General features: G+C 50.3%; 2 protein-coding genes across 5 annotated transcripts; both read left to right on the forward strand.

Moving 5' to 3' along the window:
• Nucleotides 1-5,236: 5,236 nt before the first annotated feature.
• On the forward strand, nt 5,237-7,084 carry LOC133244069 (EKC/KEOPS complex subunit LAGE3-like). 3 transcript variants are annotated; one of them, XM_061410749.1, is made up of 3 exons: nt 5,237-5,963; nt 6,440-6,562; nt 6,777-7,084. In XM_061410749.1, the coding sequence occupies exons 1-3, from the start codon at nt 5,572-5,574 to the stop codon at nt 6,904-6,906; spliced, it is 645 nt and encodes a 214-aa protein (XP_061266733.1). In that variant the 5' UTR covers nt 5,237-5,571; the 3' UTR covers nt 6,907-7,084. The 3 variants fall into 3 exon arrangements, with proteins under 3 accessions (XP_061266733.1, XP_061266735.1, XP_061266734.1); XM_061410751.1 differs by having other exon boundaries at nt 5,239-5,912; XM_061410750.1 differs by having other exon boundaries at nt 5,242-5,912; nt 6,437-6,562.
• A 3,740-nt stretch (nt 7,085-10,824) lies between these two features.
• Nucleotides 10,825-17,653, forward strand: LOC133244070 (EKC/KEOPS complex subunit LAGE3-like). Of its 2 annotated transcripts, none has more exons than XM_061410752.1 (5): nt 10,825-11,253; nt 11,724-11,846; nt 12,061-16,487; nt 17,006-17,131; nt 17,346-17,653. In XM_061410752.1, the coding sequence occupies exons 1-3, from the start codon at nt 10,862-10,864 to the stop codon at nt 12,188-12,190; spliced, it is 645 nt and encodes a 214-aa protein (XP_061266736.1). In that variant the 5' UTR covers nt 10,825-10,861; the 3' UTR covers nt 12,191-16,487; nt 17,006-17,131; nt 17,346-17,653. The 2 variants fall into 2 exon arrangements, with proteins under 2 accessions (XP_061266736.1, XP_061266737.1); XM_061410753.1 differs by having other exon boundaries at nt 17,009-17,131.
• The last annotated feature ends 1,627 nt before the right edge of the window (nt 17,654-19,280 follow it).

The following is a 19,280-nucleotide window of genomic DNA, read 5'->3' on the forward strand; positions in this document are numbered from 1 at the left end:
AATCTGTGGGCATCTTCATTTTAGGGAGTGAATATGTGACCAAGTTTGCATGAAGAAAGGAATGTGTAGGCATATTTGTGTATGTGGATGTGTGGTCATATGTGTTTGTGTATGTGTTTCTATGTGTGAGTGACTTTGTGAGCATGGTGTTGTAAGTGAACATGTGAGCTTGTTATTGTGAGTCTGTGTATATGAATGCATGCATTTTGTGAGTATGTATGACTGAGTGAATTTTTTTAGCATATTTGTGTATGTGTGCAAATGTACATCAATAACTGATGAGTATATTTACATATGAGAACACTGTGCAAGTGTTACTGAAGATGTAATTATGTACAAATTACTGAAGGGTATCTATGTGTGAGTGAATTGGTAAGCATGTTTGTGTGTGTGAGTGAATGTTTGACGATGTGGGTGTAACTATGTTTAAGTCAAGTATGTTCATGAGTGAAAATGTGACTGTGTCAATGTATGTGAGAATGTGTGAACGACTTTGTGTGCATGATCATATTTGGCAAGTGAATGAGCACTCTCACATATGTGAACATGAAGGTTTCAACTGTGTTAGTTGCTCAGTCACGTCCGAATCTTTGCAACCCCATGGCTTGCCAGGATCCTCTGGCAATGAAACTCTCCAGGCAAGAATACTAGTGTGGGTAGCCATTCCCTTCACCATGGGATCTTCCTGACACAGGGATTAAACCTGGGTCTCCTGCATTGAAAGTGAAGAAAGTAAAAGCGTTACTCACTCAGTCATGTCCGATTCTTTGCGACCCCATGGACTATAGTCTGCCAGGCTCCTCTGTCCATGAAATTCTTCAGGGAAGAATACTGGAATGGGTACCATTCCCTTCTCCAGGGGATCTTCCCAATCCATGGATCAAACCCAGGTCTCCTGCATCGCAGGCGGATTCTTTACCAGGTAAGCCCCTAGGGAAGCCCTCTCCTGCACTGAAGGCAGATTCTTTACTGTCTAAGCCACCATTATGTATGTCCATGAATTTGTGAGGGCTTCCCCCGTGGCTACCATGGGGTCGCAAAAGAGTCAGACACAGCTTAGCAAATAAATGACGAATTTGTGAACATGTGTGTGATAAATATGTGTCTCCATGAGTGTGAGCATATTAGTGTGAGACAGGGAATGTTTGAGTGTCACCCTGAATGAATAAATAAGCATGCCAATTCATATGTCATTTTATTAATGTGAATAATATTCCTATGATTAAGGGTCTGTGGGTTCACATTTATGAATGTACTTATGGTCATGTGCATGGATTTTAGCACATTTGTTCACGTAAGCTAATGTATAAGTAAGCTCGTTTGTGTGGGACTGTAAATATGTGAGTATATTTGTGGGAGGAATTTATGACAGTGTGCATGTGAGTAGATGTGGTGAATGTGAGGATGTTCCTGTGTGTGTATTAATGTATACATGTAAGTGAATGGGTGTGTGTGCATGGGAGCATATATGAGTATGTGTATCAATGTGAGCTTATTCAAGTGTGAGTGAATATATGAACATGTTCATGTGTGAGGGTAAATTTGTGAATATAATTGTGAGTGAATGTGTGAGCATGTTTCGAGAGTAAGTAAATGTGAGAGGAATGTATGCATGTGAACAAGTCTGTGGCATTGGAGAGTTCTGGCTCGCATGGTTTGGGTTGGCAAATACTTGGGAGAGTTCAGCTGCTACGTAAAAATATGAAATTTAGGGCCTAGACCAAGTATGAGAAATATTTTCCAGGCTCAGGCAAGGGGAAGCTTGAGATAGGGGAAGCCGCTTGGTTCTCTTACAGGCCCACTGGGCTATCTCTGCTGCCTTTGTTGCTATAAAGGTGATTTTACAGCTTACTACTATTCGACGTCCATAGAGAAGGGAATAGCAACTCGCTCCTGTATTCTTGCCTGTAGAATCCCAAGCACAGAGGAGCCTGGCGGGCTACAGTCCATGGGGTTGCAAAAAGTCAGGCACGACTGAATGACTAACACACACACACACACACACACACACACACACACACTTCAAGGTGATATGAATAGAAGCATAAGGCTTTACAGTCAAACAAGACTGCATGTTATCCACCTTGCATTAGGTACCTGGGTCAGATAAACTGGTTACAGACTCAGCCCACCAGTGCTCACATACTTACATAGATTAGCTTCTGGATATTCATGGGGAGGGGAACAAGCTCATTTTAATAAATGAGATTTATGGGGGAACTTGGCCAAGGAGAGGTATATGCTATGCTACATGCACTAAAATCAGGTTGGCAGAAGAAAGTCCAGAATGTGGTTAAATTTGCCATCTTATGTATTGCCGTGACTAAGGCAATAAGAAGGCCTATTCTGGTGGGCAATTGTATGTTCCTTCTTGTTCAGATTGGTGTGATTATTGCTTGAGTTTCCTACCAAGTACCCATTACAAATAGCCTGGTGGGCCAAGTTATTTCAAAAATCGGTATTAACTATATTATACATTTGGCCCATTAGGTCCCTCTGGGGGAATTTTTCTTTGGCAGCTGTGTGGGTGTGGGTGTGGGTGTGGGTGTGTGTGTGTTAGTCGCTCAGTCATGTCCGACTCTTTGCAACCCCATGGACTGTAACCTGCCAGGCTTCTATATCCATGGGATTGTCCAGGCAAGAATACTGGAGTGGACCGCCATTCCCTTCTCCAGAGGATCTTCCTGACCCAGGGATCGAACCCTGGTCTCCTGAATCGCAGGCAGATTCTTAACGGTTTGAGCTACAGCAAAGTCTTTGGCAGCTGTTTATGTTACTTTTATAGCCTCAGAGGTGGCCTCTTGGGAGGTGGTCATGTGACTAACTCAATAGATTTCCTCCCAGGTCAGCTTTGCTACTGGGCTTATCATTATTGTTCTGTAAGACAGGATGGGTATGTTTTAAGATACCCCAGAAGAGTAAAATTGGGCTGCAATTTCCCTCAAGTACTTCCCAAGTCCTTATTAATGATGCTCTTGGTAAGCCTGATGAATTTTTAATAGTTGTAAACAAGTAGCGTCAATTTGGATGGAAAAACTCTCATATAGAGAGTGGATAGATGGCTCTATGGGATTTGAAAATTTTCAATTTTCAGGAGAATTTTCTTTGCTGTCACACTCAAAGGCTATGATTGTTTCCTGTGGGCAGTAAGCATTGGAGTTGTTGAAAGGCCCACTCCCACTGAGTGTGATGGAAACCTTGAAGTTGGTATTGGAAGGCTAGAAAAGAACTCCCAGACTGCATGAAGCTTCTGACTCTTTAGACATGCCTTGACCTGGATATTATGTTGTATACATTCCTTTCCTAATAAGTATACAGCGTGTGTGTGTGTGTGTGTGTGTGTGCATACATATATACACATACAAATTATAAGTGGCCATGGGGTTTCCCTGGTGGATCAGTGGTAAAGAATCCACCTGTCAATGTTTTAAGGTTTTGAACCCTGTCTAGGAATATCCCACGTAGCGTGGAGCAGCTAAGTCTGTGCACCACAACTATTAAGAATGTGCTTGGGAGCCCAGGAACTGCAACTATTGAGCTCATGAGCAACAACTATGAAGCCCACATGCCCTAGAGCTCGAGCTCCACAATAAGAGGAGTCACCATAATGAGAAGCCCTGCACTACAACGAATTATAGGCCCACTTGCCACAACTAAAGAAAAGCCCGTGCAACAACAAAGACCTAGTACAGCAAAAATAAATACGGCAATATATAAAGCACTAGGACCAAAAAAGATCTATCCCAAGAATGAAGGATTGGTTATGCATTAAAATATCTTCAACCAGCGTTATTCATCACATGAAGAAAACACAGGAGAAAAACCATATGATCATTTGGATAGATGCCACAAAAGCATATGACAATATTCGAGAACCACTATCTTAAAAACTCTTGGAAACCTAGGACTACAAACAGACTTTCTTAATCTGATCAAGGTCACCTACAAAACTCCTACAACTAAAGGTGATAATGGAGGAAAATCTAATCCCTACACTGTGGGTGGGGACGGCTGCTGGCCTTCGATTTGGAGGCCACCGAGAGGCCTATCCAGCCAGGCAGTGAGGATCAAGCGGACTGATTGAAGTAACCTGTCCCCTCCTCGGGCAGTGGCCCTGATCCACTCGCCTCCCGTGGCACCAGTGGTTCCCCGGCAGACGTGTCTGCACACCCCCTATCAGATAGTGGCGCCCGAGCCCCGTCATCGCCCCCAGCAGCACTGTGTCTGTTGACTTGACCCCTTCCAGACACAGACATAGACCAGCACCCAGCAGGCCAGCAGACACAGGGTCACCTTCCAGTTGAGGGCACCTGGCAGCTACAGCCCTCCGGAGAGCTACAAGACCTTGTTCCTGGAGAGGGAAGGCCCGTGAGAGTTGTGCCAGCAGAGGCCATGCGACTAGGGGTTTCCTGGAGGCCACTGTCCTTCCGGCAGCCCTGTGTGAGGCTGTTCGCACCGGTGCTTCTGGCGGGTCTGGGTAAGCCCCTAGCCTGGACTCCATGCCGTCTGTGTGCCTGCAGCCCCAAGAGGCCCAGCCCCATGCCATCTCCAGTGAGTCCAACAGTAGTCCTCACTTCCCTCCTCAGGCGGCCAAGCACAGTCCACTCCGCATCCCTAGTCTCAGGACTCCAGGACCGGTTCCCCATCCACCACCATGCAAAGGCACCTGCGCGTGAACAAAGCACACAGAGATGCCAATCTGCATGCCTCTGACACGTGCTCTCTGTCTCTCACACACAGACACACCCCCCCCATGTGCATGACCCTGTGCACAAACACACTTATACTCCCATGTGCATGCACCTGACCACATGCTCTCTCACACACAGGTACACACACATGTGCTAGCACCTGTGCATAGGCACTGCCTATCTTTCTCGGGCACACACACACACACAGACATGGACAGGCAGATGCCCATGTGTTGCACCTACCTAGAGACACACAAATGCACACGTCAGCTACGTGTGGGACACCAGAGGGACAGACCAGGCGTGACACCAAGGGGCCCCACTGCCTTCCGGAAGTTGATGACAAGGATCTGCGCTCAGCAGGATGGTCACCTGTGAGCGTGGCCAGGTTGGCAACGGCACAGACTTGGAGGTGCACAGGGACCAGGGCTCACTTGGGGTTTGCAGGCTTGGACCAGAAACAGTCACGTGCGCTGCAGAGTGTGGCAGTGTCTGCCTGACCATGCGCACTAATGAGCTGCTCCCCACCCCCCCCCACACACACACCCCCAGAGGCATCACCACTAAGCCGTTTACCAGGTCTCCGGGCCAAGGCAGGGCTGACTTAGAGCACCCAGACCACATGGGTGTGTGTCCGCACAGGCGGAAGGGGGCGACACGGCACACTAACGCATGAAATTTTAGCCGGGGGCGTCCATTGCCCGAGAGCCTGCAGTCATCGCGGGAACGAATGTTCGGTGGGAACCAATCGAGAGGCAGGACCAGGGTGAGTGTGCGCAGGCGCTCTGCCTATGCTGAGCTGCAGGTCGCAGTACACGCCTGGGTTCTGTAGGGAGGGTTCAGTCTTTCCGGCTGCGGAGGGAGCGGGAGAGGGTTCAAGATGGAGTCCGACGCGCACGGTGGAGGAGCCAGCAGGGCAGCCGATGAACACCCAGGTGCCGTGGAATTTGCAGTGGGCACAGCACGTGGTAGCTGCAGCCAGCCGGGTGGTGCTGGTGGCCAGGATGACCCTGACGACCCAGCTGGCCCTGGTGATGCCGTCAGCCGTGGAGTTCATGGAGGCGCTGGTGACCTGGCTGGTCCCAGAGGCCCCAGCGCTGCAGGAGAGTCAGGTGGTGCAGCTGCTGCCATTCCGCACATCCCGGGGCCATCACACGCTCCAGGGCCTGGTGGAGATACTCCACCTGGAGCCGCAGTTCTGAGTAATCGAGCCGTCCAGTTGTATCCTATTCCAGGAACCCCAGCGGGCCAGGCGGCCGCGGGGGCCAGGATGTGAGCTAGGGGTGGTTTGGCGGGGGCGGGGGCGGGGGCGGGGTGGGGGGACGGTTACAAGTGGTGCTAAAGTGTAGGAGGAGCGTACTCTGGGGGGCTGGAGGATATGGGTGAGGGGTGGTCTGGCTGTGAGGGGAAGACAGTGAGGAAAAGCACCCTGAAAGGAACCAGAGAGTCGGGAGGTGATATCCACGGTGTCTGCCAGTGGCCTTGTGGTAGAATGCGTGTTTCCGTGAGCAGGGAGCCTGTCGTACAGGCAAAATGAATAGTGTGGATGGTGGTGAGGAAAAGCAACCTGAAGGGTCCCAGAGGGTCGTGCAGTGGTAGCCGGGGTGTAACTCAGGGTATAGGCTGAGAGGTCCGGACTTTCTAGGCGGCCTCCTTGTGGGAGAAAGCGGGTCTCAGTGGGCAGGGATCCCGACGTACAGGCAAAATGAGAAATGCGGTTGGTGCCTTAACCTCCTGTCCACCAGCAGCCTCACTGTGCCTTTCGCATCACACGTGGATGCGGGCCTTGCCCGCCACTTCCTGACTGTACGTACCCAACTGCGAGGGCCGATTCGGAAGGAGCTCGACGTTGATGGCCGCATGCTGGTTCTGTGAGTTCTAAAGGGGTCCAGGGCCGGGGAGAGGGTGGTGGGTGGTGGGTGGTGGCCAAGGCCAGTCTGGGCCCAGGAGGAGCCATAATGGACGGTTAAGCCTAAAGGAAAAGTGTGGTGCTCTGGGCTTGTCGGAGTGCGGGAACAGAGGGAGGACGTGCTCCTCTTCCTCCTTCTCGGAGGAAAGTTGAATGACATTTTCCCTCCCTTTCAGCCGATTGACTGCTGAAGACCCTGGCCTGCTCCAGAACTCCATCGTCTTCTGTCTGGAGCAGCTTTCCCTGGTGATGCGGTCCTTGCAGCACTTTGGGGGCCGTGTTTCTCGGCACAGAAGAGGGGTTTAAACCTAGCCTATGTGCCCTAGCTTCAGGCGTCGTTCCCCAGGGCGTTGCTTTCTGCAGTACTTTGATCGGGCTTCATCTTATGTCTGTGCTGCTTTTTGGGGCTCAGTGTCTACATAGTTGTTTGGTGATTGTTAACTGCGGAAAATAAAACTGAGCTTTTGTGCTGTCTCTGACTTTATTTTTAGCTTCTGCACTTCCTCATACTGCATGTGTCTTTCAGTTGGAGGGGAGGTTCTGAGATCCAAGTGTTCGAGGACTACAACGTAATTGAAGACAATGTAAGAAGTGGGAGAATAAGAAAGTTGTATACTGTCATTCGGTAATAATTTTGGAGTATTTTATGATTTTATAGTTATATTAAATGTTAAGAGTTACCAGAGGCCTTCCCTGGTGGCTCAGATGGTAAAGAATCTGCCTGCAGTGTGGTAGACCGGGTTCAAACTCCGGGTTGTGAATATCCTCTGGAGAAGGTAATGGCAATCCACTCCAGTATTTTTGCCTGGAGAAATCCTGGACAGTGGAGCTTGCAGGCTACAATTCATGGGCTTGCAAGGAGTTGGACTCCACAGAGCAAGTGCACTTTTCACTTTTCATTTAACACCTGAAGGATGTTGTTTCTTCAGTCTATAATTCATGGCCAACTATTTGTGCCCCCATGGACTGTAGCATACCAGACTCCTTTGTCCTCCACTATCTCCTGGAATTTACTCCAGTTCATGTCCATTGAGTGGGTTATGCTATCTACCCATCTCATCCTCTGTCTCCCCCTTCTCCTGTTGCCTTCAGTCTTCCCCAGCATCAGGGTCTCTTCCAGGTAGTTGGCCCTTCACATCAGGTAGCCAAAGTATAGGAGCTTCAGGATCAGCATGAGTCCGTCCAATGAATATTCAGGGTTGACTTCCTTTAGGATTGACTGGTCTGTTCTCCTTGCAGTCCAAGTCCTCTCAAGGGTATCCGTGAACCCTGAAACCTTGCTCTACTCACTAATTAATTGTAATAGCTCTTTTCTACGTCCCACTGGACTTCATCCATAGACAATCATTTTGTCTGTAAATAAATGCACATTTCTTTCTTTCTTTCCAATTTATGCGTTTTAACTGATTTCTTTTAAAATGAAAGCTCCAACACTTTGGCCACCTGATTTGAAGAGGTGACTCACTGGCAAAGCCCCTAATGCTGGGAACGATTGAAGGCAGGAAGATAAGGGGACGATGGAGGATGAGATGGTTGGATGGCTATTAAAAAGAACACACTGGAATCAGCTCTAACGAGGTGGATGAAACTGGAGCCTTTTATACAGGGTGAAGTAAGTCACAAAGAAAAACGCCAATACGGTATAGTAATGCATATATGTCGAATTTAGAAAGATGGTAAGGATGACCCTATATGCAAGACAGCAAAAGAGACACCGAGATAAAGAACAGGCTGTTGGGCTGTTTGGGAGAAGGCGAGGGTGGGATGATTTGAGACAATCGCATTGAAACATGTATATTACCACACGAGAAATAGATCGTCAGTCCAGGTTCGATGCGTGAGACAGGGCGCTCAGGGCCGGTGCACCGGGATGACCCTGAGGAATTGGATAGGGAGGGAAGTGGGAGTGGGATTCAGAATGTGGGACACATGTACACACATGGCTGACTCATGTCAATGTATGGCAAAAACCAGAACAATATTGTAAAGTAATGAGCCTCCAATTAAAATAAATAAATAAATGTAAAAAGAGGAAAGCCAAAAACATTTGCAAAAATAGATGAAATCAACAAATTCCTTGAATGACCAAAATTCCCAAAACTAACTCAAAAAGAAAGTGAAAACCCTAGATAATCCCTAGGTCTATCAAAGATTTGGAACAGAAAACTCCAGGCCCATGTGACTTAAGTAGTGAATCCTATGAAATACATAAAGGAGAAATATCACCAAACCCATACAAATTCTTTCATAGAGGAGATTTAACAGTTCTCAAATCATTATGGGGCCAGCCTTCCACAATACCAAAATTGGATGAAGACACTGCAAGAAAAGAAAATTATAGAACAATATTCTTCATTAAGCAAAAAAAAATGAAATGTTAGCAAAATTAATCCAGCAATATATAAAGCATTAGGACCAAAAAAGATCTATCCCAAGAATGAAGGATTGGTTATGCATTAAAATATCTTCAACCAGCGTTATTCATCATATGAAGAAAACACAGGAGAAAAACCATATGATCATTTGGATAGATGCCGCAAAAGCATTTGACGATATTCGAGAACCACTATCTTAAAAACTCTTGGAAACCTAGGACTACAAACAGACTTTCTTAATCTGATCAAGGTCACCTACAAAACTCCTACAACTAAAGGTGATAATGGAGGAAAATCTAATCCCTACACTGTGGGTGGGGACGGCTGCTGGCCTTCGATTTGGAGGCCACCGAGAGGCCTATCCAGCCAGGCAGTGAGGATCAAGCGGACTGATTGAAGTAACCTGTCCCCTCCTCGGGCAGTGGCCCTGATCCACTCGCCTCCCGTGGCACCAGTGGTTCCCCGGCAGACGTGTCTGCACACCCCCTATCAGATAGTGGCGCCCGAGCCCCGTCATCGCCCCCAGCAGCACTGTGTCTGTTGACTTGACCCCTTCCAGACACAGACATAGACCAGCACCCAGCAGGCCAGCAGACACAGGGTCACCTTCCAGTTGAGGGCACCTGGCAGCTACAGCCCTCCGGAGAGCTACAAGACCTTGTTCCTGGAGAGGGAAGGCCCGTGAGAGTTGTGCCAGCAGAGGCCATGCGACTAGGGGTTTCCTGGAGGCCACTGTCCTTCCGGCAGCCCTGTGTGAGGCTGTTCGCACCGGTGCTTCTGGCGGGTCTGGGTAAGCCCCTAGCCTGGACTCCATGCCGTCTGTGTGCCTGCAGCCCCAAGAGGCCCAGCCCCATGCCATCTCCAGTGAGTCCAACAGTAGTCCTCGCTTCCCTCCTCAGGCGGCCAAGCACAGTCCACTCCGCATCCCTAGTCTCAGGACTCCAGGACCGGTTCCCCATCCACCACCATGCAAAGGCACCTGCGCGTGAACAAAGCACACAGAGATGCCAATCTGCATGCCTCTGACACGTGCTCTCTGTCTCTCACACACAGACACACCCCCCCATGTGCATGACCCTGTGCACAAACACACTTATACTCCCATGTGCATGCACCTGACCACATGCTCTCTCACACACAGGTACACACACATGTGCTAGCACCTGTGCATAGGCACTGCCTATCTTTCTCGGGCACACACACACACACAGACATGGACAGGCAGATGCCCATGTGTTGCACCTACCTAGAGACACACAAATGCACACGTCAGCTACGTGTGGGACACCAGAGGGACAGACCAGGCGTGACACCAAGGGGCCCCACTGCCTTCCGGAAGTTGATGACAAGGATCTGCGCTCAGCAGGATGGTCACCTGTGAGCGTGGCCAGGTTGGCAACGGCACAGACTTGGAGGTGCACAGGGACCAGGGCTCACTTGGGGTTTGCAGGCTTGGACCAGAAACAGTCACGTGCGCTGCAGAGTGTGGCAGTGTCTGCCTGACCATGCGCACTAAGGAGCTGCTCCCCACCCCCCCCCCCCACACACACACCCCCAGAGGCATCACCACTAAGCCGTTTACCAGGTCTCCGGGCCAAGGCAGGGCTGACTTAGAGCACCCAGACCACATGGGTGTGTGTCCGCACAGGCGGAAGGGGGCGACACGGCACACTAACGCATGAAATTTTAGCCGGGGGCGTCCATTGCCCGAGAGCCTGCAGTCATCGCGGGAACGAATGTTCGGTGGGAACCAATCGAGAGGCAGGACCAGGGTGAGTGTGCACAGGCGCTCTGCCTATGCTGAGCTGCAGGTCGCAGTACACGCCTGGGTTCTGTAGGGAGGGTTCAGTCTTTCCGGCTGCGGAGGGAGCGGGAGAGTGTTCAAGATGGAGTCCGACGCGCACGGTGGAGGAGCCAGCAGGGCAGCCGATGAACACCCAGGTGCCGTGGAATTTGCAGTGGGCACAGCACGTGGTAGCTGCAGCCAGCCGGGTGGTGCTGGTGGCCAGGATGACCCTGACGACCCAGCTGGCCCTGGTGATGCCGTCAGCCGTGGAGTTCATGGAGGCGCTGGTGACCTGGCTGGTCCCAGAGGCCCCAGCGCTGCAGGAGAGTCAGGTGGTGCAGCTGCTGCCATTCCGCACATCCCGGGGCCATCACACGCTCCAGGGCCTGGTGGAGATACTCCACCTGGAGCCGCAGTTCTGAGTAATCGAGCCGTCCAGTTGTATCCTATTCCAGGAACCCCAGCGGGCCAGGCGGCCGCGGGGGCCAGGATGTGAGCTAGGGGTGGTTTGGCGGGGGCGGGGGCGGGGTGGGGGGGCGGTTACAAGTGATGCTAAAGTGTAGGAGGAGCGTACTCTGGGGGGCTGGAGGATATGGGTGAGGGGTGGTCTGGCTGTGAGGGGAAGACAGTGAGGAAAAGCACCCTGAAAGGAACCAGAGAGTCGGGAGGTGATATCCACGGTGTCTGCCAGTGGCCTTGTGGTAGAATGCGTGTTTCCGTGAGCAGGGAGCCTGTCGTACAGGCAAAATGAATAGTGTGGATGGTGGTGAGGAAAAGCAACCTGAAGGGTCCCAGAGGGTCGTGCAGTGATAGCCGGGGTGTAACTCAGGGTATAGGCTGAGAGGTCCGGACTTTCTAGGCGGCCTCCTTGTGGGAGAAAGCGGGTCTCAGTGGGCAGGGATCCCGACGTACAGGCAAAATGAGAAATGCGGTTGGTGCCTTAACCTCCTGTCCACCAGCAGCCTCACTGTGCCTTTCGCATCACACGTGGATGCGGGCCTTGCCCGCCACTTCCTGACTGTACGTACCCAACTGCGAGGGCCGATTCGGAAGGAGCTCGACGTTGATGGCCGCATGCTGGTTCTGTGAGTTCTAAAGGGGTCCAGGGCCGGGGAGAGGGTGGTGGGTGGTGGGTGGTGGCCAAGGCCAGTCTGGGCCCAGGAGGAGCCATAATGGACGGTTAAGCCTAAAGGAAAAGTGTGGTGCTCTGGGCTTGTCGGAGTGCGGGAACAGAGGGAGGACGTGCTCCTCTTCCTCCTTCTCGGAGGAAAGTTGAATGACATTTTCCCTCCCTTTCAGCCGATTGACTGCTGAAGACCCTGGCCTGCTCCAGAACTCCATCGTCTTCTGTCTGGAGCAGCTTTCCCTGGTGATGCGGTCCTTGCAGCACTTTGGGGGCCGTGTTTCTCGGCACAGAAGAGGGGTTTAAACCTAGCCTATGTGCCCTAGCTTCAGGCGTCGTTCCCCAGGGCGTTGCTTTCTGCAGTACTTTGATCGGGCTTCATCTTATGTCTGTGCTGCTTTTTGGGGCTCAGTGTCTACATAGTTGTTTGGTGATTGTTAACTGCGGAAAATAAAACTGAGCTTTTGTGCTGTCTCTGACTTTATTTTTAGCTTCTGCACTTCCTCATACTGCATGTGTCTTTCAGTTGGAGGGGAGGTTCTGAGATCCAAGTGTTCGAGGACTACAACGTAATTGAAGACAATGTAAGAAGTGGGAGAATAAGAAAGTTGTATACTGTCATTCGGTAATAATTTTGGAGTATTTTATGATTTTATAGTTATATTAAATGTTAAGAGTTACCAGAGGCCTTCCCTGGTGGCTCAGATGGTAAAGAATCTGCCTGCAGTGTGGTAGACCGGGTTCAAACTCCGGGTTGTGAATATCCTCTGGAGAAGGTAATGGCAATCCACTCCAGTATTTTTGCCTGGAGAAATCCTGGACAGTGGAGCTTGCAGGCTACAATTCATGGGCTTGCAAGGAGTTGGACTCCACAGAGCAAGTGCACTTTTCACTTTTCATTTAACACCTGAAGGATGTTGTTTCTTCAGTCTATAATTCATGGCCAACTATTTGTGCCCCCATGGACTGTAGCATACCAGACTCCTTTGTCCTCCACTATCTCCTGGAATTTACTCCAGTTCATGTCCATTGAGTGGGTTATGCTATCTACCCATCTCATCCTCTGTCTCCCCCTTCTCCTGTTGCCTTCAGTCTTCCCCAGCATCAGGGTCTCTTCCAGGTAGTTGGCCCTTCACATCAGGTAGCCAAAGTATAGGAGCTTCAGGATCAGCATGAGTCCGTCCAATGAATATTCAGGGTTGACTTCCTTTAGGATTGACTGGTCTGTTCTCCTTGCAGTCCAAGTCCTCTCAAGGGTATCCGTGAACCCTGAAACCTTGCTCTACTCACTAATTAATTGTAATAGCTCTTTTCTACGTCCCACTGGACTTCATCCATAGACAATCATTTTGTCTGTAAATAAATACACATTTCTTTCTTTCTTTCCAATTTATGCGTTTTAACTGATTTCTTTTAAAATGAAAGCTCCAACACTTTGGCCACCTGATTTGAAGAGGTGACTCACTGGCAAAGCCCCTAATGCTGGGAACGATTGAAGGCAGGAAGATAAGGGGACGATGGAGGATGAGATGGTTGGATGGCTATTAAAAAGAACACACTGGAATCAGCTCTAACGAGGTGGATGAAACTGGAGCCTTTTATACAGGGTGAAGTAAGTCACAAAGAAAAACGCCAATACGGTATAGTAATGCATATATGTCGAATTTAGAAAGATGGTAAGGATGACCCTATATGCAAGACAGCAAAAGAGACACCGAGATAAAGAACAGGCTGTTGGGCTGTTTGGGAGAAGGCGAGGGTGGGATGATTTGAGACAATCGCATTGAAACATGTATATTACCACACGAGAAATAGATCGTCAGTCCAGGTTCGATGCGTGAGACAGGGCGCTCAGGGCCGGTGCACCGGGATGACCCTGAGGAATTGGATAGGGAGGGAAGTGGGAGTGGGATTCAGAATGTGGGACACATGTACACACATGGCTGACTCATGTCAATGTATGGCAAAAACCAGAACAATATTGTAAAGTAATGAGCCTCCAATTAAAATAAATAAATAAATGTAAAAAGAGGAAAGCCAAAAACATTTGCAAAAATAGATGAAATCAACAAATTCCTTGAATGACCAAAATTCCCAAAACTAACTCAAAAAGAAAGTGAAAACCCTAGATAATCCCTAGGTCTATCAAAGATTTGGAACAGAAAACTCCAGGCCCATGTGACTTAAGTAGTGAATCCTATGAAATACATAAAGGAGAAATATCACCAAACCCATACAAATTCTTTCATAGAGGAGATTTAACAGTTCTCAAATCATTATGGGGCCAGCCTTCCACAATACCAAAATTGGATGAAGACACTGCAAGAAAAGAAAATTATAGAACAATATTCTTCATTAAGCAAAAAAAAAAATGAAATGTTAGCAAAATTAATCCAGCAATATATAAAGCATTAGGACCAAAAAAGATCTATCCCAAGAATGAAGGATTGGTTATGCATTAAAATATCTTCAACCAGCGTTATTCATCATATGAAGAAAACACAGGAGAAAAACCATATGATCATTTGGATAGATGCCGCAAAAGCATTTGACGATATTCGAGAACCACTATCTTAAAAACTCTTGGAAACCTAGGACTACAAACAGACTTTCTTAATCTGATCAAGGTCACCTACAAAACTCCTACAACTAAAGGTGATAATGGAGGAAAATCTAATCCCTACACTGTGGGTGGGGACGGCTGCTGGCCTTCGATTTGGAGGCCACCGAGAGGCCTATCCAGCCAGGCAGTGAGGATCAAGCGGACTGATTGAAGTAACCTGTCCCCTCCTCGGGCAGTGGCCCTGATCCACTCGCCTCCCGTGGCACCAGTGGTTCCCCGGCAGACGTGTCTGCACACCCCCTATCAGATAGTGGCGCCCGAGCCCCGTCATCGCCCCCAGCAGCACTGTGTCTGTTGACTTGACCCCTTCCAGACACAGACATAGACCAGCACCCAGCAGGCCAGCAGACACAGGGTCACCTTCCAGTTGAGGGCACCTGGCAGCTACAGCCCTCCGGAGAGCTACAAGACCTTGTTCCTGGAGAGGGAAGGCCCGTGAGAGTTGTGCCAGCAGAGGCCATGCGACTAGGGGTTTCCTGGAGGCCACTGTCCTTCCGGCAGCCCTGTGTGAGGCTGTTCGCACCGGTGCTTCTGGCGGGTCTGGGTAAGCCCCTAGCCTGGACTCCATGCCGTCTGTGTGCCTGCAGCCCCAAGAGGCCCAGCCCCATGCCATCTCCAGTGAGTCCAACAGTAGTCCTCGCTTCCCTCCTCAGGCGGCCAAGCACAGTCCACTCCGCATCCCTAGTCTCAGGACTCCAGGACCGGTTCCCCATCCACCACCATGCAAAGGCACCTGCGCGTGAACAAAGCACACAGAGATGCCAATCTGCATGCCTCTGACACGTGCTCTCTGTCTCTCACACACAGACACACCCCCCCATGTGCATGACCCTGTGCACAAACACACTTATACTCCCATGTGCATGCACCTGACCACATGCTCTCTCACACACAGGTACACACACATGTGCTAGCACCTGTGCATAGGCACTGCCTATCTTTCTCGGGCACACACACACACACAGACATGGACAGGCAGATGCCCATGTGTTGCACCTACCTAGAGACACACAAATGCACACGTCAGCTACGTGTGGGACACCAGAGGGACAGACCAGGCGTGACACCAAGGGGCCCCACTGCCTTCCGGAAGTTGATGACAAGGATCTGCGCTCAGCAGGATGGTCACCTGTGAGCGTGGCCAGGTTGGCAACGGCACAGACTTGGAGGTGCACAGGGACCAGGGCTCACTTGGGGTTTGCAGGCTTGGACCAGAAACAGTCACGTGCGCTGCAGAGTGTGGCAGTGTCTGCCTGACCATGCGCACTAAGGAGCTGCTCCCCACCCCCCCACACACACACACACCCCCAGAGGCATCACCACTAAGCCGTTTACCAGGTCTCCGGGCCAAGGCAGGGCTGACTTAGAGCACCCAGACCACATGGGTGTGTGTCCGCACAGGCGGAAGGGGGCGACACGGCACACTAACGCATGAAATTTTAGCCGGGGGCGTCCATTGCCCGAGAGCCTGCAGTCATCGCGGGAACGAATGTTCGGTGGGAACCAATCGAGAGGCAGGACCAGGGTGAGTGTGCACAGGCGCTCTGCCTATGCTGAGCTGCAGGTCGCAGTACACGCCTGGGTTCTGTAGGGAGGGTTCAGTCTTTCCGGCTGCGGAGGGAGCGGGAGAGGGTTCAAGATGGAGTCCGACGCGCACGGTGGAGGAGCCAGCAGGGCAGCCGATGAACACCCAGGTGCCGTGGAATTTGCAGTGGGCACAGCACGTGGTAGCTGCAGCCAGCCGGGTGGTGCTGGTGGCCAGGATGACCCTGACGACCCAGCTGGCCCTGGTGATGCCGTCAGCCGTGGAGTTCATGGAGGCGCTGGTGACCTGGCTGGTCCCAGAGGCCCCAGCGCTGCAGGAGAGTCAGGTGGTGCAGCTGCTGCCATTCCGCACATCCCGGGGCCATCACACGCTCCAGGGCCTGGTGGAGATACTCCACCTGGAGCCGCAGTTCTGAGTAATCGAGCCGTCCAGTTGTATCCTATTCCAGGAACCCCAGCGGGCCAGGCGGCCGTGGGGGCCAGGATGTGAGCTAGGGGTGGTTTGGCGGGGGCGGGGGCGGGGTGGGGGGGCGGTTACAAGTGGTGCTAAAGTGTAGGAGGAGCGTACTCTGGGGGGCTGGAGGATATGGGTGAGGGGTGGTCTGGCTGTGAGGGGAAGACAGTGAGGAAAAGCACCCTGAAAGGAACCAGAGAGTCGGGAGGTGATATCCACGGTGTCTGCCAGTGGCCTTGTGGTAGAATGCGTGTTTCCGTGAGCAGGGAGCCTGTCGTACAGGCAAAATGAATAGTGTGGATGGTGGTGAGGAAAAGCAACCTGAAGGGTCCCAGAGGGTCGTGCAGTGATAGCCGGGGTGTAACTCAGGGTATAGGCTGAGAGGTCCGGACTTTCTAGGCGGCCTCCTTGTGGGAGAAAGCGGGTCTCAGTGGGCAGGGATCCCGACGTACAGGCAAAATGAGAAATGCGGTTGGTGCCTTAACCTCCTGTCCACCAGCAGCCTCACTGTGCCTTTCGCATCACACGTGGATGCGGGCCTTGCCCGCCACTTCCTGACTGTACGTACCCAACTGCGAGGGCCGATTCGGAAGGAGCTCGACGTTGATGGCCGCATGCTGGTTCTGTGAGTTCTAAAGGGGTCCAGGGCCGGGGAGAGGGTGGTGGGTGGTGGGTGGTGGCCAAGGCCAGTCTGGGCCCAGGAGGAGCCATAATGGACGGTTAAGCCTAAAGGAAAAGTGTGGTGCTCTGGGCTTGTCGGAGTGCGGGAACAGAGGGAGGACGTGCTCCTCTTCCTCCTTCTCGGAGGAAAGTTGAATGACATTTTCCCTCCCTTTCAGCCGATTGACTGCTGAAGACCCTGGCCTGCTCCAGAACTCCATCGTCTTCTGTCTGGAGCAGCTTTCCCTGGTGATGCGGTCCTTGCAGCACTTTGGGGGCCGTGTTTCTCGGCACAGAAGAGGGGTTTAAACCTAGCCTATGTGCCCTAGCTTCAGGCGTCGTTCCCCAGGGCGTTGCTTTCTGCAGTACTTTGATCGGGCTTCATCTTATGTCTGTGCTGCTTTTTGGGGCTCAGTGTCTACATAGTTGTTTGGTGATTGTTAACTGCGGAAAATAAAACTGAGCTTTTGTGCTGTCTCTGACTTTATTTTTAGCTTCTGCACTTCCTCATACTGCATGTGTCTTTCAGTTGGAGGGGAGGTTCTGAGATCCAAGTGTTCGAGGACTACAACGTAATTGAAGACAATGTAAGAAGTGGGAGAATAAGAAAGTTGTATACTGTCATTCGGTAATAATTTTGGAGTATTTTATGATTTTATAGTTATATTAAATGTTAAGAGTTACCAGAGGCCTTCCCTGGTGGCTCAGATGGTAAAGAATCTGCCTGCAGTGTGGTAGACCGGGTTCAAACTCCGGGTTGTGAATATCCTCTGGAGAAGGTAATGGCAATCCACTCCAGTATTTTTGCCTGGAGAAATCCTGGACAGTGGAGCTTGCAGGCTACAATTCATGGGCTTGCAAGGAGTTGGACTCCACAGAGCAAGTGCACTTTTCACTTTTCATTTAACACCTGAAGGATGTTGTTTCTTCAGTCTATAATTCATGGCCAACTATTTGTGCCCCCATGGACTGTAGCATACCAGACTCCTTTGTCCTCCACTATCTCCTGGAATTTACTCCAGTTCATGTCCATTGAGTGGGTTATGCTATCTACCCATCTCATCCTCTGTCTCCCCCTTCTCCTGTTGCCTTCAGTCTTCCCCAGCATCAGGGTCTCTTCCAGGTAGTTGGCCCTTCACATCAGGTAGCCAAAGTATAGGAGCTTCAGGATCAGCATGAGTCCGTCCAATGAATATTCAGGGTTGACTTCCTTTAGGATTGACTGGTCTGTTCTCCTTGCAGTCCAAGTCCTCTCAAGGGTATCCGTGAACCCTGAAACCTTGCTCTACTCACTAATTAATTGTAATAGCTCTTTTCTACGTCCCACTGGACTTCATCCATAGACAATCATTTTGTCTGTAAATAAATACACATTTCTTTCTTTCTTTCCAATTTATGCGTTTTAACTGATTTCTTTTAAAATGAAAGCTCCAACACTTTGGCCACCTGATTTGAAGAGGTGACTCACTGGCAAAGCCCCTAATGCTGGGAACGATTGAAGGCAGGAAGATAAGGGGACGATGGAGGATGAGATGGTTGGATGGCTATTAAAAAGAACACACTGGAATCAGCTCTAACGAGGTGGATGAAACTGGAGCCTTTTATACAGGGTGAAGTAAGTCACAAAGAAAAACGCCAATACGGTATAGTAATGCATATATGTCGAATTTAGAAAGATGGTAAGGATGACCCTATATGCAAGACAGCAAAAGAGACACCGAGATAAAGAACAGGCTGTTGGGCTGTTTGGGAGAAGGCGAGGGTGGGATGATTTGAGACAATCGCATTGAAACATGTATATTACCACACGAGAAATAGATCGTCAGTCCAGGTTCGATGCGTGAGACAGGGCGCTCAGGGCCGGTGCACCGGGATGACCCTGAGGAATTGGATAGGGAGGGAAGTGGGAGTGGGATTCAGAATGTGGGACACATGTACACACATGGCTGACTCATGTCAATGTATGGCAAAAACCAGAACAATATTGTAAAGTAATGAGCCTCCAATTAAAATAAATAAATAAATGTAAAAAGAGGAAAGCCAAAAACATTTGCAAAAATAGATGAAATCAACAAATTCCTTGAATGACCAAAATTCCCAAAACTAACTCAAAA

This window comes from Bos javanicus, unplaced genomic scaffold (assembly GCF_032452875.1).
Source record: "Bos javanicus breed banteng unplaced genomic scaffold, ARS-OSU_banteng_1.0 tig00002911_1, whole genome shotgun sequence".
NCBI classification, from domain to species: domain Eukaryota; kingdom Metazoa; phylum Chordata; class Mammalia; order Artiodactyla; family Bovidae; genus Bos; species Bos javanicus.

Coding starts and splice junctions, on each gene's coding strand:
- LOC133244070 (XM_061410752.1), top strand. CDS start 10,862: ATGGAGTCCGACGCGCACGGTGGAGGAGCCAGCAGGGCAGCCGATGAA. Junction 11,254..11,723: donor GCGGCCGCGGGGGCCAGGAT/GTGAGCTAGGGG, acceptor GTCCACCAGCAG/CCTCACTGTGCCTTTCGCAT. Junction 11,847..12,060: donor GATGGCCGCATGCTGGTTCT/GTGAGTTCTAAA, acceptor CCTCCCTTTCAG/CCGATTGACTGCTGAAGACC.
- LOC133244069 (XM_061410749.1), top strand. CDS start 5,572: ATGGAGTCCGACGCGCACGGTGGAGGAGCCAGCAGGGCAGCCGATGAA. Junction 5,964..6,439: donor GCGGCCGCGGGGGCCAGGAT/GTGAGCTAGGGG, acceptor GTCCACCAGCAG/CCTCACTGTGCCTTTCGCAT. Junction 6,563..6,776: donor GATGGCCGCATGCTGGTTCT/GTGAGTTCTAAA, acceptor CCTCCCTTTCAG/CCGATTGACTGCTGAAGACC.